The following is an 18,252-nucleotide window of genomic DNA, read 5'->3' as shown; positions in this document are numbered from 1 at the left end:
TAATTAAATTCTTAAGCAAAAGCAAACAAACAAAAACCTTGCTAACTGAGAATCCTCAGTTTTCCTAAATTTTCTACAGCTTTTATCTTAGCCAACTCTGAACAACTTCTGTATTACTTAAACAACCACCACCACGATTCTAGGTAATATTGATCTCAGGCATTATAGTATCAGTCTTAATATAACTTAGATCCTACAGACTTTTACCACTTTGTTTTTCTGAGAAAGTTTCTAGGAAGCAGTTAAGTATCAGCAAACAGTGCCCTTCATTAGTTACAGGATGTTTTTAGGAACTCAGATATATTCAGGCACCAATAAATAAACAAAAGCGGCTGAGTTATGCTGATATGGGCTAAACTCATGTTACTCTCTTGCCGTAGTGAGTGGTTATGAAACAAATTGCTAATGATAATGATAAGTTTGAGTTGATTGCATCAGTGTTCAAAGTTACAATGCAGAAGACAGAAAGTACATGTATTCATTCTTTCAGGAAATATTTATTAAGCCCTACTATACTGAGCGACTTCACTATATATATATATATGTATACACATCAAGTAATGCTCTAGATTCTGGGGATATAATGGGGAATAAGAAGGACAAAAAGAAATTGTTTTCACTGTTCAAAAGATTGTTTTCACTATAATAAATGTTAGGCAGAAAATAAAAGCAGGGTAGATAGAACTTGATCCACCGAGAGAGAGGGGCAGAGGAGAATTGCTACTTGACTTAGATGATGAATTCTTGAGCTGAGGCCTGGCAGGAAAGCAAAGGCAGTCACGAGAATTTCTAGAAGTGTTGCAGGAAAGAACCAAATTTGACTCCATGTTGGATGCATCTTTTTACTCTAACCTTTGGTTCCTGTTGCTTTTGTTCACAAAAATGATACTGCCTATATAATGGCCTGCCTGGAGAACCCTGCCTCTCTGCTTGAATATTAAACCAAAGTGTTTTTGTTCAGGGAACACTCCTGACCCTGTCCACCGGTGAATGACTCTAAGAGGGAATAAATTAACACATCCCTCCCAAAGACTGGCCATTCCAGGGGATATTTGCAATGCTTATGTTCTTTTTACTTTACTTCCTCATCTCCTCCCCTTCTCTGGTCTATCAAAGAAACTGGCATCCCAGACCCCGATAAGATGGTTTTTTAGGGATAGTCTGCTATCTTTTCAGTCTCCTGGCTTTCTGAATAAAGTCGTATTCCTTGCCTCAACACTTCGTCTCTCAGTTTATTGGTGCATTGTGCGGTGAGCAGAGTGAACTTGGACTGAGTAATGGCAGGAGTGGAGGGGAAATGCTCCAGGTAGAGGCATCCTGTGCTGGTTACAGGCACAAAATCTGGAGCCAAACTCTGTGGGTTTGAATCATGACTCTTCCAATTACCAGCTGTTTTGTCTTAGACAAGTTCCTTAATTTTTCTTTGCCTCAGTTTCCTTATCTATAAAATGGTGATAGAAGGGGACTGAATGTGCTAAATATTTGAATAAAGTGCTATTTGTGTTTGTTAAATATATTGTTGTTGTCTTTGTTGTTCAGCTGCTACGCTGTGTCCAACTCTTTAAGACCACCAACTGCAGCACGCCAGGCTTCCCTGTCCTTCACTATCTCCTGGGGTTTGCTCAACCTCATGTCCATTGATTCGGTGATGCTGTCTAACCATCTCATCTTTCGCATACATACATATATACATCCATACAGTCAGCTTCAGCTTGGGGTTGCACTTGAAGACAAAGTAGTAAAGGAACATTTTAAGAGTGTAATGGTTATGGTGAGTCTTGAGGTTTGGAACAGAAAGTCTCAAAGCAAAGGGAAAAGTAGATAGAAAAGCTGTTCATAAACAGCTTAGGATCTTGCGTAACTTGGAAAGGATAGGGGCACAGGGGTGTTCCATGGCAATCTTCTGGTTACTTGTCAGTATATGACGAACTCTCCCAGTACCAGGTGCCTAAAGCAACAACTTACTATTATATCTTGTGACTGTGGGACTTATGGGCTCACCTAGGGGATCTGGTGCAATTGCAGTAAAATGATATTTGAGTCTGGATTCATTCCCTGATAGCTCAGTTGATAAAGAATCTGCCTGCAATGCAGGAGACCCCGGTTCAATTCCTGGGTCAGGAAGATCCACTGGAGAAGGGATAGGCTACCCACTCCAGTATTCTTGGGCTTCCCAGGGGCTCAGCTGGTAAAGAATCTGCCTGCAATGTGGGAGACCTGGGTTCAATCTCTAGGTTGGGAAGATTCCCTGGAGAAGGGAAAGGTTACCCACTCCAGTATTCTGACCTGGAGAATAAAGTCCATGGGATGGCAAAGAGTCAGACATGACAGAGAGACTTTGGCTTTCTTTCACTTTCTTGCCTGGAGGTCTGGTTCCTAGGATGGAATGGCTGCACCAGCTAGAGTTCACTTAGGTATCTCCCTCTCCATATGGCCCTTCCACGTGGCTAACCTGGGCTCTCTCATAGGATGATGGTCTCAGGACAGTAATACTTCTTTTTTTTTTATTTAACTTTACAATATTGTATTGGTTTTGCCATATATCAACATGAATCCGCCACAGGTATACACGTGTTCCCCATCTTGAGCCCTCCTCCCTCCTCCCTCCCTGTACCATCCCTCTGGGTCATCCCAGAGCACCAGCCCCAGGCATCCAGTATCGTGCATTGAACCTGGACTGGTGACTCGTTTCATATATGATATTATACATGTTTCAATGCCATTCTCCCAAATCATCCCACCCTCTCCCTCTCCCACAGAGTCCAAAAGATTGTTCTATACATCAGTGACTCTTTTGCTGTCTCGTATTCGGAGAAGGCAATGGCACCCCACTCCAGTACTCTTGCCTGGAAAATCCCATGGACGGAGGAGCCTGGTAGGCTGCAGTCCATGGGGTCGCTAGGACTCGGGCACGACTAAGCGACTTCACTTTCACTTTTCACTTTCATGCATTGGAGAAGGAAATGGCAACCAACCCACTCCAGTGTTCTTGCTTGGAGAATCCCAGGGACGGGGGAGCCTGGTGGGCTGCCGTCTATGGGGTTGCACAGAGTTGGACATGACTGAAGCGACTTAGCAGCAGCAGCAGCAGCATACAGGGTTATTGTTACGATCATTCTAAATTCCATATATATGCGTTAGTATACTGTATTGGTGTTTTTCTTTCTGGCTTACTTCACTCTGTATAATAGGCTCCAGTTTCATCCACCTCATTAGAACTGATTCAAATGTATTCTTTTTAATGGCTGAGTAATACTCCATTATGTATATGTACCACAGCTTTCTTATTCATTCATCTGCTGATGGACATCTAGGTTGCTTCCGTGTCCTGGCTATCATAAACAGTGCTGCGATGAACATTGGGGTACATGTGTCTCTTTCAATTCTGGTTTCCTCAGTGTGTATCCCCAGCAGTGGGATTGCTGGATCATAAGGCAGTTCTATTTCCAGTTTTTTAAGGAATCTCCACACTGTTCTCCATAGTGGCTGTACTAGTTTGCATTCCCACCAACAGTGTAAGAGGGTTCCCTTTTCTCCACACCCTTTCCAGCATTTATTGCTTGTAGACTTTTGGATCACAGACTTGGCAATTTCCCTTTGGAGAGAGAGTTCCAAGAGACAGGAAGTGAAAGCTGCTAGTTTCCGAAAGCCTGTATTTGGAACCTGACACCATGAGATTTCCATCATACTTTTTTTGTTAAAGGAGCCACAAACCAGTCCAGATTCAGGGAACTGGATATAGGCTCCAATTTTGATTGGAGAAGAGTCAAAGAAAGTGTGGTCATTTTCAATCTGCTTCAAGGGGTGATGAGAGGTCAAGCTCTAGACGAGGGGGTTAGGAGAATGCCTATACTCAGGAGGTCCTTGTATGACGTTTGATCATGTTCAAAATTTATCTGGTAGGTAATGTTAGAACCAGTTTAGGCTTTAACTATGGAAATACTAGTGTCTAGACATTATAGATAAAATGGATTCCTTTCTTCTAAAGTTGCAGTGGGAACATGAGAACCATAAGGAAAAGTTAAGATTAAAGTATTAATCTTCAATTCTGAAAGATCATTATTTTCTTCCAGTACTGCTCCCCTGAAGAGAAAGTCTCTAATGGCTACAGATGGGGCTCAAGAACAAGGAGAAGCAATTGCAACCAGGATGTCTTGTGGATAAGAGGTGAGCTTGGAAAATGTCTTTGCCTAGTACTGAGAATTTCTTGTTTGGTTTTATTGCTTTGATTTACACAGAGACTATTTTGAGGTGGGAGAGTTAACCAGTTTTAGGAGGGGGGGTGCTGCTTTTTTATATAGTGCAATAGTAACTTACCTTAATGGAGCTGGTCTGATTCTGGAGTAATTCATGAATAACTGGTTCTAGGAAGAGTGTAGACAGATTCCATTTTCTACACACACTTACATAAGCATTGATTAACATTTTCTACCCATTCCTCCATGTCTATTTTTAAAATGAGAGCTGAAGAATTTCAGAAGTTGCTCGTGGAAGGAACATTTTATAAAGTTATGAAACTTAAAGCAATCTGACTTTCATCAACAAAATCCCATCTGGGATTGCCACGTGTGCAAGTTCTATGCTAAATGGGAGAGTTCCTATTTTATGTGTAGATTTGTAAGTTATCAGGACTAAGTACCTGGTATGGATAATATGTTTCTTTCTTCCCCCTATAAAATGAACCACTTACCTCAAAGTAGTTTCTACTTTTCTAATCATTTCCCAAGACATAGAACTTTATTTATTCAAAAATTCTTGTATCCTGCTCGTCATGTGACAGGTATGCTTTGAAGTCTTTATAAATAATAACTCATTTTCTTATCATTACTACTCAAGGAAGGCAATACTGTTATCATCATTCTCAGTTTTGTAGATGAGCCATAGAACTATTACAAACACATGTAATAAATAACAGAGCCGGGACACGAACCCATTCAGCTGGGCTCCAGAAGCTACATTCTCAAGCACTATGCTTTGTTACTTCCATTTTCCCCTTAACACCACTATATTAGCCTCTACATAACTCCACACTAGCTAGACTCACACTATTACTATAAGATTTCCAGGAGTCAAATTTTTGATCTATTCTTCTGTGAATCCATGGTATCTGGCATTGGACTTAGCAAATAGAAGTTACTGAGAAATAGGTTTGCCTAAAGGAATGAAACTGGGTTAATAATCAGAGGTATAAATGATTCTTAGACCTTCATATCTATCATTTGTTGTTGCTGTTTAGCTGCTGTTGCGACTCTTTGCAACCCCACAAACTGTAGTGTGCCAATCTCTTTGCCTGAAATTTTCCAGGCAGAAATGCTAAAGTGGGTAGCCATTCCCTTCTCCAGGAGATCTTCCCGACCCAGGGATCGAACCCGGGTCTCCTGCATTGCGGGCAGATTCTTCAGTTTAGCAGGATTGTATTATCCAACAATTAAGATGTCTACTTATGCTTTCCACTTTCACTCACATCGGCATGAATTTATACTTCTATCCCATTTCTCCTGTATGTCTAAGCACTCACATTTTCTTGCTCTCCAGAGAGTTTCATAGGAAGTCTTATAACTTAAACTTGATTCCAAGGCAAAGGTTAGTTTGCAAAGACTGCACAAGCATTAAATATCATACATGAATCACAAGGTTAGTTGGCATTTCTGAATCACATGGCTCTTAACATAATGAAATTTTAAAAGGAATGCCATCTTGCTCACTAGCTAATGGTTTTTTGCCCTATTGAGAAATGATTTCTTTAACATTAGTCAGTTAATCAAGATTGATATCTGTGAACTATAAACTCCTAAGTATACAATCTAATTGAGGGCACTGTTGACAAAATCTCTATTTTATAGGCAGGTCACTAAACAAACATCACTTACCAATATGTCACAGACATTTGAAAATGGACAGATTCAGCAAATATTGTTCATTTGTTTCATTCATTTTTTCACTATCTTTTTATAGTGATGACATATTTTAAGATTAAAAAAAGCCACACTTTAATCATTGGACTACATACATTCAATTTTAAAACAGGCCTCTTGATAAATAGAAAGATTTTAAAAAGTTAATTTTTCCCTGAATAAGAGAGCAATTTGTGATAAACTTACAATAGTAATCCTGATTTCTCAATTTTATTGATTTGAGTTCTTAGAAGAATTCAGCCATTTTTTCTTCTGAGAAAAAAGCATATAAACATATACAAATAATCTCTCTATAAAGAAATATATATATCTGAAATACTTCCAATATTTGAAAGCTATTTTTTCTGAAAATTCTTAATTACAAATACACTTATTTACATCTTCTACATCTTTCCTGAAAATGAAATTATGTAAAAAGTGAGTCATTTTGTATTACAGGATTCATGTATTAATATTCCTTGTATTCCTTGTAAAAATGAAACAAAATCTTTTCTTTTTACAAAAACCAGAGACTCTGAAAAAATGAACATATGAAAAGATAATTTCAATATTGTTTTAATAAAAGCATGCTTTTCTTATTAGGTTTTAGGATGGATTTAAGATGCATGAAACAAATCAGGAATATTTTAACTGCAATAGCACACACTTTGTTGTTGGTCATTTTCTCAGTTGTATCGGACTCCTTGCGACCACATGGACTGTAGCATGCCAGGCTTCCCTGTCCTTCACTATCTCCTGGAGTTTGCTCAAACTCATGCCCGTTGAGTCAATGGTGCCATGTTTTGGGGACCTAACAGAATTGCAGACCAGGAGTCTCCATCTCCTGGTTTCATGATGTTATCCTAGCTCTCACATGTTGCTGTGAATCTGGCTTGTCAGCTGTCTCGGCATTGAACCAAGAAAAGATCAACCTTTATCTCACTTCTCATTTTTAAATATATGTGAAGGGCAGCACAGAATATACCAGATGAAATGGTATATTGTAGCAACATAGTTTTGAGATATTATCTTTTTCTTCGACTAGGGAATCACCATATCCAGGAGGAAGGTCAGACAGCTACCAAGGCAGATTTGATAGTGTTGAGTAAAGTTGAATGAAAAGTGAAAGTGAAGTCGCTCAGTCATGTCCGACTCTTTGCAATCCCATAGGACTGTAGCCTACCAGGCTTCTCCGTCCATGGGATTCTCCAGGCAAGAATACTGGAGTGGGTTACCATTTCCTTCTCCAGGGAATCTTCCCAACCCAGGGATTAAACCTGGGTCTCTCGCATTGGAGGCAGATGCTTTAACCTCTGAGCCACCAGGGAGCAGCAGAGAGATGTATTCCCTAGTGGTTTATTGGCTAAGCCTCTGTGCTCCTGATACAGGTGACCCTGGGTTTGATCCCTGGTCAGGGAACTAGATCCCACATGCCACAACTAAAGATTCCATGTGCCCCAACTAAGACTCAGTGCAGCCAAATAAATGTTTTTTAAATAATATTAATAAAATAAAGGCCACAGACTTGATAATCGACCTAGAAGAGAGGTGCTATATACATGACAATGAAAGTCCCCAGTATAGAGATGGCTTTGGTAACTGAAAATGCAAACCCTAAGGAAAAAACAGATGTACAATAATCTGCCTTCCTGATATCTTATCCTGAGGTGTCTTATTTCCAGGTTGGAGGCCAAAAAGAAAGCTCAGTTCCCAATCATTTTATGTCTGCTTTCCTTTCCTGGTGTCCCCAGACACCAGGCTGGGGACAGAAATCATTTATAGAACAGATTGGAAGAGATCTTCAAGATCATGAAACAGTTCTCCCTTCCTTGTAGAGAAAAGGCGAGGTCTAGAGTAGTTAAGTGAGTTGTCCAAGATACACAGCCCTTTAAGACCTAATTCATATAAAACCAGAAGTGAAGTCCCAAACTCCCAATGTCACTTTTTGACAACATGCCCACAGTAAAGTGGTTGGTAAAAAATTATCACAAAGGCCAGGAGAATGTTATTCATATATGAAGGAATGATTCAACAACTTGAATTGAACCCCTCTCTGCATTTCAACAACAGTCATGCTGTTTACTCAATATTTTTTTAGTTTCTAAGAATCCAGTCACTATTCCTGTTATTAATTCATAGATTGTAACCTCTTATTTGGGTGGTAGTTGAATGGATCGATGCCTTGGGAGATGAAGTGACATGCTCAAGGGCACGCAGTTAGTCACCAAGCTGCTTTCAGGTAGATGAGTCTGGTCTTGCAGCTTTCTCCCAGAATATCACATTTTATTCAGAGACTTCTTTTGGGCCCCCAAAATGCTGGACTCCCAAGTCCTTCAAGGAGAGGATGATCAGAGGTGGATGCTGTAAGGCACAGTATCTCTTTGTCTACTCTAGGAGCCACTAGGGCTTTGGAAGTTCAGGGAAGGACAATCTTATGAGCAGGGTTTCCTGGTGGTTCAGATGGTAAAGAATTTGCCTGCTATGCAGGAGACCTGGCTTTGATCCCTGCATTGGGAAGACCCCCTGGAGAAGGGAATGGCTACCCACTCCAGTGTTCTTTCCTGGGAAATCCCATGGGCAAAAGAGCCTGGTAGGCTACAGTCCATGGGGTTGCAGAGAGTTGAATATGACTGAGCAACTGAACACGTCTCACTTTCAATCTTATGAGCCCCCTTCCAGAACCTAGGGTTTACCACCGTTGACATTGCATTTTTTAGGTCACTGCCTGGTGCCAGGACATTTTGCCAAAAGGCCGTGTTGTGCCACTGCATGAAGGCCAAAGGTTGTTTTGGAAGTCCCTGTGTTTGCTGAATTTCAGGATAGGAGATAGTCTGTGTAAGGGGAAAGTGATGAGTTTTTATCAAAGATAAAAATGCAATGCCTTGTCCATTTAATTATCTTCCAGGCAGGAACCCATAAGCTTATTTCTCTGGTTTTAAAGCAAAAAATACACAAGAATATCTTTCATGCATGTGTGCATGAGTGCTAAGTTACTTCAGTCGTGTCCCTGCCAGGCTCCTCTTTCTATGGGATTCTCCAGGCAAGAACACTGAAGTGGGTTGCCATGTCCTCCTCCAGGGGTAGGGATCGAACCCACGTCTCCTGCAGCTCCTGCATGGCAAGTGGATTCTTTACCACTGAGCCACCCTGGGGAAGCCCAAACATCTTTCAACCCAGTGCCAAAAACTGATGTGAAATGGAAAAGTGAATGCATAACTAAGGCAGGTTATGGGAGAATCCACATGGGCATGCCCCAACTACTCGGAGCTCTTGCTACCTTTGCAGACAGTTGAGGATAAGGGACTGTTGCTATACACGCTGGCAAACATACGCATTGGCCCACAAGTCCAGATTGCTGGGTCAGAAGATTTCAGCCCTCCAAGGGCTGAAATGATAACATGTGATGGGCCACACTAACCTGTTACGGTTTTGAAGCCCTGGATACTTTGAGGACACGAAGTGCATTATCATGAGCTCTGAGAGTCTGCAGGATTCTGTCTTCAGTTAGTGCAATAGTACATTGTGCTGCCATTGACTTTGGCATGCACTGTTCTTCCTGAGGCATTAGATGTCTAATTTGATCAAAATCAGACCCTATAATTTGAATTCAAGCCAAGCCACAATCAAATCACAAAATTTCCAAAGCTGCCACCATCTTGGAAATGTCAAATGCCGGGTGGGGGAGCAGGAAATGACTATTCAGGGAATCAAGGAGCCTGTTTTAATGAATTTTGCGTCTGGTCCTTATATGAGGCCATTAGATATAATTTAAATGTCTTGATTAACATTTTATTACTTGACATGACTGCTGGAAAAAAAAAATCGTTGCCCACGCACCGCACATATCAAAATATCCTAAACTCCTTTGAGTTTCAAGGTGCTAAATATAGAGCTTTTGGGCCACTTAGATGGTGTCTGAAGTCTGCCCGATACTTGGTGGGAAAAATAAAAAAGGATGTTTTTCTCTACTCAGATATTAGGACCCAATCTAAGCTTGGCCAGCTTTGGCAGTCACTGTCGGACCTCCCGGGTGTCTGAGGAATTGTACACTCCTTTCTAAATCCTTTCGGAAATTGCCAGTTTGATAGAATAACATTGCAGGAAACCACTCAAATTGAACATATTTGTTGTTTTATGTTCTGCCAGGCAAATGTCAGAACAATGCCAGGAGACCAGAGTAGGTCAGAATTGGAAGGGGCAGCAGGGGAAGTGAAGGGAGGGAACCAGGAGCAAAAGAGACAATGAGAAGAGAATGAAAAGCTATTTTAATGGGGAATTTTAAACACATAAAATTCTTGCTTTTGAAAATCAAAAGCAAAATAAATCACGTCTTCTCAATTGTCTCGCGGTTCACAGGGTGACATCCAATCTGAGAATATTTTCTTGTAGAATTTAATAATTGTGGTCAACAATTTTCTGGTAAATCTCGATCCACTGGTCAATATGCTGCCAACAATGAAGACAAAATTGATGGCTTACTTGGAGAACACACTGATGGAGCCTTATTTTTCAGTTTCATTTCACTTGTCTTGACTATGCGTCTATTTTACTATGGGGGTCTTTTTTCCCACACTTTGCATATTTCAATTATACAGCGTGTCATATAAATTATTTTAATTAATTCGGGACAGCAATTTGCCATAATCATTTCTTCACTCTTCTGTTTGAAGTCCCATGGCAACATGGTTTTTTTTCCCCTAAGTCTGACAGTATATTAGATCTTACTGGTAGTGATCCCGAGTACTGCAGAATTAATTTTTCCAGAAAGATCAGCATGGGGAAAAGGCTGCATGAACGATCTTGCTAGCATTGCCTTTTTTTTTTTTTTAAGTGGCTGACTCATAAATTAGGAACTTGATTCTCTCTCCCTGGCTTTGGATGGTTTCCTAATGAGCAGAAGGGCTGTTTTATTTATTTATTTACCAACCGATGTGGACTCAAACCCTTGATAGCCCTTTAACATCTTAGTGACTGCAGTTATATTAGGACTGCAGGCACTCAGTGCTGGCTTGATTACTAGAAAAACCTTTTTGCCTCATCCCCACTCAAGTATTGAACCCAGGGCCAAAAGCATGCTCTCTATGTTTGCCAGATAATCATTACATTTTAGCACACTGAACAAATACTATACCAATTAAAATTGAATGTCACTTTAAAGTCAATAAAACTACTTTATTTTTCAGATAAGCTTTAAAAAAAAAAAAAGCCTGTTGCTCCTTCTAAATTAGCTAAATACGTTTGTTTTGGCAGCAGCCAAGTAGTGAAAACTATATCTTATTTTCAAATATGTACCAGCACACCCGTCATTTTTTTTTAATCTGATTTTGGATGAATTGGTCTTTGGAAAATATTAATGTTTGATCTTAGATCCATGTTCATCTAATTGCTCTAAAACTGGGAATTTGCTTGTGATGTGCATGCCAAAGTATTTTGTGTGTTCCATGGATAACTCTGGTAGGTCTGTTGGTAGATACTATTTTTACTTACTTAGCAGGAAGGAAATGGATGTGCAGAGGACGTAAAGTGGGTTGTTCAACATCACAAAGAGTTACGCCAATGGAGTTAAAGATCAGCAAACTCATTGCCAAATCGTGGCTGGACAAACGTACCTTTATGAACTCATTTTTGTTCTGCTCTAATACGATCACTTTGCCAAAGCAGCATGAGAATAAGAGGATCATTTGCTACTTTCACAGGCCTTCAGGCGAACGGAGTCAAGTGAGAATTACACACAGCTTATATAAGGAGTCCGTCCAGTTTCCGGGTAGGCTGAGGAGATGTGCACATATGTTGTGTGATTGTAGAGATACAAAAAATGTCTCTGTTCTGTATCCCCTGAACTGCTGTTGTTAAGTTTAGACGGCTTCAACAAGATGAACTATTCTGAGACAACTTTTTCTAATACTGTCCATTGTTCATCAACTAGTGGAAGGCTCCATCCCCCACCCCACCCGATCCCACCCAATTTACCTTGTCTGATTTTATCTACCCCCAGCTCTCAGTATACATGTTCTCTCTTCACCAGGTCTTCTCTAATGCCTCGGCTGTGAACACTAGCAAAGAATGAGTTTTACATTTTTAAATAGTTGGAAAAAAGTTCAAAAGATCATTGAATGACATATGAAAAGGATAAGAAATTCGAAGTTCCGTGCCTGTAAACCGTCTTCTTAGAAAACACCATTTGTTTATACAGTATCTCAAACCACTTTTACTATCTTTCGGCAGAATTGTGTAGCTGTCGTATTCTGTGTGGCACCAGAGCCTAAAATATTTACCATCTGGCCCTTTACAAAAAGAAAATGTTTACTGGCCTTTGCCCTAGACTTCTTAATCAAGTAAACTGATGTCCTTAAGTGCCCATAGAACTCTGATGGCTAAATACAGCTTCTCTCAGGAAATTTAAGCTTCATGGGACAAGCTTATATTGCTCAACGTAGAATTTCCAGCACCTACAAGAGATGCTAGACCATACAGTAAGTATTAATAATGAGATGTCAAATTATTAACCTCCCTTTTAGAATGTTTTCTTCTACAAATGACTTTGTAGATAATATGATTCATACTGAGTTCCTCCTTTATCAGTCAGTTCAACAGTATTTTGCAAGTAACTCTGATCCTGGTTAAACCAAACAAACAAACCATGGATAAGAAAGGGAGGCAGTCATTAAGCAAAAGCCATTGCCTAGAGGGGATCCATTTTATTTCTTATCATTGATCAAGTAAAGGTTAATATCAGTTATAGAATTTTTTCACTTATTCCAACCACCCTTATTTTAGGACTGAAGGGAGAACCAGAACTTAGTGTTAAAATTTATTTCTGGCTATCTGGGGAAATCTTCTAATAAAAATACTGTTTTAGGTTTTAATAACTGTAGAAATGGCAACTTTTCTAGATTCTTGACATTGTTAAGATGCTCATGAAAGAAAATGCATGTTTTCAGTCTATAACTAACTTGTAGGTGGTGAAGTGGTCACAAACCATGAAATCTAAAAGGGACAGACATTAACTGTATTAGCCTGCTTGGGCTGCCATAGCAAAGAAACACAGATCAGGTGGCTTAAATAACAGAAATATCTTCTCCCAGTTCTGGAGGCTGGATCTCTGAGGTCAACATGTCTGCAGAGTTGATTTCTTCTGAGGCCTTTCCTGACCTTGTAGATGACCTTGTGTCTTCACATGGGCTTTCCTCAACACTTGTCTACATTCTGTCCTTCTCTTCTTATAAGAATACTGACCATATTGGATCGAGGCCCACCATAATGACATTTAGTCTTAATTACTCTTTAATAACCTGGTCACTTAGATGGTAAAGAATCTGCCTGTAATGCAGGAGACCCAGGTTCGATCCCTGAGTTGGGAAGATGCCCTAGAGAAGGAATGGCTACCCACTCCAGTATTCTTGCCTGGAGAATCCCATGGACAGAGGAGCCTAGTGAGCTATAGTCTGTGGGGTCGCAGAGAGTCAGACATGACTGAGCAATAACACCTTCACTTGCAATCCGTCTTCAAGTACACGTCACATTCTGATGTACTGAAGGTTAAGTGAAGTGAAAGTCACTCAGTTGTGTTTGACTCTTTGCCACCCCATAACTGTACAGCCCATGGAATTCTCCAGGCCAGAATACTGGAGTGGGTAGCCTTTCCCTTCTCCAGGGGATCTTCCCAACTCAGGGATGAAACCCAGGTCTCCCACATTGCAGGCAGATTCTTTACCATCTGAGCCACCAGGGAAGCCCTAAGTGAAGGTTAAGACTTCAACAAATGGATTTGAGGGGAACACAGTTCAGCCCATAATCCCAACTAAAATGTTCAAGGAAATTTCAGTCCACTGCTATGTCTAAATTCTACTACTTGAGATAGAAACTTCTATCCTCTCCAGTGAAAAAAGAAATATATCTTAGGTCTTGATGTGAAATCGGAGAAGACAATGGCACCCCACTCCAGTACTCTTGCCTGGAAAATCTCATGGATGGAGGAGCCTGGTAGGCTGCAGTCCATGGGGTCGCTGAGGGTCGGACACGACTGAGTGACTTCACTTTCACTTTTCACTTTCATGCATTGGAGAAGGTAATGGCAACCCACTCCAGTGTTCTTGCCTGAAGAATCCCAGGGACAGGGGAGCCTGGTGGCTGCCATCTATGGGGTCACACAGAGTCAGACATGACTGAAGTGACTTAGCAGCAGATGTGAAATACAAATCTCCATTTACTGATTAAAGATTTTTGCTCATATTTATCTTCTTCCCTCGAGTATTTAATTTGCTGATGGTGGTATCCTAGTAAATGTAATGGTATCCTTTTGACATGAAAAACATCATATCATTTCCAAAGATCTAAGCAACCTTAGTGCCACAAGGAGCTATTTTGGTTCAGTAGATTCACCAAAACATTGTTAAATGAAATGGTTATGTGGGATGTCTCTAAGATGGCGATAGAGAGGGATTTACCAAAGCACTGAATGCGCTGAGACTTTATTTCTCTGGCATTAGCCCTTTGCAGAGTAGATAGTTTCCCTGGAGAGGGTCTTCTCCCCTTTTTTTGTTATTCAGTCCCTATATGGAGCCTGAACTGGACCGATTACTGTAGTATAAACTAGAAACAAACTGAATAACCTTTGACTTCGAATGACTGTCATCAAGTTTGCGTAGATACCTAGATGTTAATCTTCCTGTTTCCATAGTTTACAGTTATTTTAAAAGAAAAGCATAACTAAACTTCAAACTTGCATCTCTATATTTTGTCCTTTTAAACACTGGAATTTCAGAGGTTTCTTCTGTCTACCTTTTTTCTCAAAAATAAAAATTTTTTTTTCTTCTCTTTCAATTTGTCTTCTCAGTTTGGAGACCCTAAAATAGTTTGTAGGCAGAGAAATTCTGAAGTGTAGATGTTTTAGCAGATCTCTAAGATGGACACATTTTAAAATGCACCCAGAAACCACACACCAATAGACCTGTGGTCCAACTTTATTCCTCCTTCATTCCTGTCCTCTTGTTTCTTGTTCTTCTTTTAAGCAAGTTTTTTTAAGAATCCACATTTATTCTTTCAGACAATTGTTATTTCATTTGCGAATTCTAATATGTAGTTGAAATACATGGAACTTCCCCAGTGGTTCAGTGGTTAAGACTCCACCTTCCAACGCAGGAAGTGTAGGGAACTACCAACATACCTAGGGTTCAGCCAAGAAGTTAATAATAATTTAAATAAAAGAAAATATATGAAGAGAAAAATGAGAACTCTTAAATCAATGGGTAAGATAGAGACTGATATTAGAATAGTAGTCATTAATGGAAATGAAGGCTTAGAAGTGGACCTTGAATTCTGTTTTATCTGTTTTTTTAATGAGAAAGATTTGACTCAAATATGGCAAAGTATGATATCAATTAAATCCACATGCCTGTAATATTCTCGCTTCTCTGTGTTTGAGTTGTTTGAGCATGAGAGTTGAGTGCATTCTCCATTGACTTGGGGCCATCTCCAAAATTCTTTCATCTGTGTCTGTGACTAGAGCACCATTCAGTGTTGCTGCCGGACTGAACGAGTGGTCAGTCTGTTTGGGCTTTTCTGTGAGTTGTACTTTTTTCCTTTTGGACATCAATAATCCTGCCAATGATAACATTGTGTTTTTTAAATAGAGAGTGATGAGTTTACTGGGAGGGACTCAGTGGTGCTGGTGAAGGCGGATGAGGCGATAATGTCTCATGGAGTCAGGACGGGTTACCAATAGTTATCTTCAGTTCTTAGGGTGAATCATGAGGGTTTTCTAATATTGACTCAAGAATAATCCCGCTTTGTTACACAGTATTTGAGGTGGAAACGGCTAGCACGAAGTTCATTCCACAACAAACATTTCTCCCTCCAGTACCTACAGAAGCCCTTCCTTTGTGGTCTTATGTGGAGACTTCTTTGCTGTCTTTGATGGGTCCCTCTCCCTGCGCTTTCCTCTCCACTAACTGCTATGCCTGTTTCTGCCTTAATATATGGCTGCAGTACATCCAACACAAGTAGAAGTCTGTGAGTGGGATGGCAATGACAAGACAAGGAGTGTGTAGACACTTTTTCTTTTTTCAAGTAAGTCAAGCATTTTGTAAATGTTGAGAAAGCTCCAAGCTTTACAATTTGGGTTTAGCCCACTGAACTCTAACTGGCTAATACTCTCAGGATTATATTACAAATCTTTTATAATTTTTAAAAATTCTTTTTGGTAGTAGGCATCTGTAAATATTTACTCATTGATATTTAATTTGTAAATGCATGTATTCCTTCTTAAACAATCACTGATACATTCACTTTGTATCAAAGATATGTGTCATCTTAGTATTTTAATGTTTTAGGTATAAAATTTAATTTACAATTTCTCCTATATTCAAAGTTTCAAATAAGATAAAAACAGAAGTACTATCACCATGAGTAATCTAAAAATAGAATTTAAAATTTTATTTGTGAATCACTTAAATTTATATAAATGCCATGTTAAGCATTAAAAAGCAGAGTGATTAAGTAGTACAATTTACCTAAGCATTTTCATTTTTTTTTATTTTTAATTGAAGGATAATAGCTTAACAATATTGTGTTAGTTTCTGCTGTATATCAGCATGAATCAGCCACAGATATACATATGTACCCTCCCTGTTGAACCTCCCTCTCACCTTCCACCCCATTCCACCCCTCTAGGTTGCCACAGAGTGCCAGTTTGAGCTCCCTGAGTCTACAGCAAATTGCCACTTATTATTTAGATGGTAATTCTATAAGAAATGTTTCTTTTTATTGAGAAATCAGAAGATAAGGCTGAAGAAAATGTGCATTTTTAAGCAGTTCTTTTTCAAAAAGCATTACATTAAAAAAAAAAAACCCTAACAAATAGATTTCATGATTCTTTTTAATGCATTACTCATCTGGGGTTAAATCTTATTTTCTTTGACTCAGTCCACTTGATATTCTGGCATTAGAAATTGTTGCGAAGACTTTAAGTTAGTTTGCTTTTAGTGGATCCGAACATGGAAACTGGAAATAAAAGCTTTTCTTATAGCCCTTGAAGCATGAAGCTATAATAGAATTCGATCTTACATCATGAGCATTCTATCAGTGGTGATTTATAACAGGTTATAGTCATTCAGTTTATAAAACTATAATTTTAGTGAGCCTGAGTTTTCCCAAAGGCTTTTCAAAATATATGTCCTTTTGAATGGAAAACTTGTCACATGACTGACATTCACTCATTTTGCTTCTTACTGTTCATCAGTAATTGACACAGTGCTGTCCTGTTTATGAGGTAGAGTCCTCTCTGAGTGTTCTTCCTGTCATATATATGAAATCATCCCATATCATCCCATATCAGCTCATATTATCCCATCTTATATATCTGAAATATATTACTCAAGAAACCAAAATCACCCCTTTTTGCTTTTTTATTGGATTTTCAATTTATGAAATTCTAGGAAAAATTAATTATAGAAATAAAAATAAATGTAAAATCACTTCTTAGCTCTAACAAATCTTAACATTTAAAAATATTTTCTTCAGACCATGTGTCTGAATTCTCATGTATTTTTTGTGTTTTTCTATGTTGCTATACAACTAAAAGCAATATGCACTCTAGTTTTGCAAGTTTTGAAACTTTGTATAAACAGATTCCTACTCTATATAATGTGATCAGATTTTTTTAAATGTCCAGTTGATAGACTTCGGTGCTCCCTTAGTTCAGTTCAGTCGCTCAGTCGTGTCCGACTCTTTGCGAACCCATGAATCGCAGCACGCCAGGCCTCCCTGTCCATCACCAACTCCCAGAGTTCACTCAGACTCACGTCCATTGAGTCAGTGATGCCATCCAGCCATCTCATCCTCTGTCGTCCCCTTCACCTCCTGCCCTCAATCCCTCCAGCATCAGAGTCTTTTCCAATGAGTCAACTCTTCCCATGAGGTGATCAAAGTACTGGAGTTTCAGCTTTAGCATCATTCCTTCCAAAGAAATCCCAGGGCTGATCTCTTTCAGAATGGACTGGTTGGATCTCCTTGCAGTCCAAGGGACTGTCAAGAGTCTTCTCCAATACCACAGTTCAAAAGCATCAATTCTTCAGCCCTCAGCTTTCTTCACAGTCCAACTCTCACATCCATACTTGACCAGTGGAAAAACCATAGCCTTGACTAGACGGACCTTTGTTGGCAAAGTAATGTCTCTGCTTTTCAATATGCTGTCTAGGTTGGTCATGTGTTTCTCACTTCCAGCTTATTCTCTTTCTGGTTCATTTGGTCCATTTTGGTTTTGAACTCAGTTAAATTTACTTAATGGTTTTCTTTCACATTTTTGTTTATTGCTATGAGTCAGATATCTTCTATTTATTTCTAGATCCCAAATTATGAT

General features: G+C 39.4%; 1 protein-coding gene across 5 annotated transcripts in view; it reads left to right on the top strand.

Annotated features, from left to right (window-relative positions):
* The window catches only part of LOC102408857, a 432,924-nt gene that overhangs the window by 277,173 nt on the left and 137,499 nt on the right, over window positions 1–18,252 (top strand). For 4 of the 5 annotated variants that reach the window (XM_045162556.1, XM_044927173.2, XM_044927171.2 and 1 more), the window contains exon 4: window positions 4,074–4,167. In XM_045162556.1, coding sequence (XP_045018491.1) covers window positions 4,074–4,167 — 94 coding nt within the window. Of the gene's footprint in view, window positions 1–4,073; window positions 4,168–11,388; window positions 13,877–18,252 lie in introns of those variants that run through there. The other variant, XM_025262685.3, reaches the window with a different exon arrangement.

This window comes from Bubalus bubalis, chromosome 13 (genome assembly GCF_019923935.1).
Source record: "Bubalus bubalis isolate 160015118507 breed Murrah chromosome 13, NDDB_SH_1, whole genome shotgun sequence".
In the NCBI taxonomy this organism is placed as follows: Eukaryota; Metazoa; Chordata; class Mammalia; order Artiodactyla; family Bovidae; genus Bubalus; species Bubalus bubalis.
This window is presented reverse-complemented; position numbering and strand designations above follow the sequence as displayed.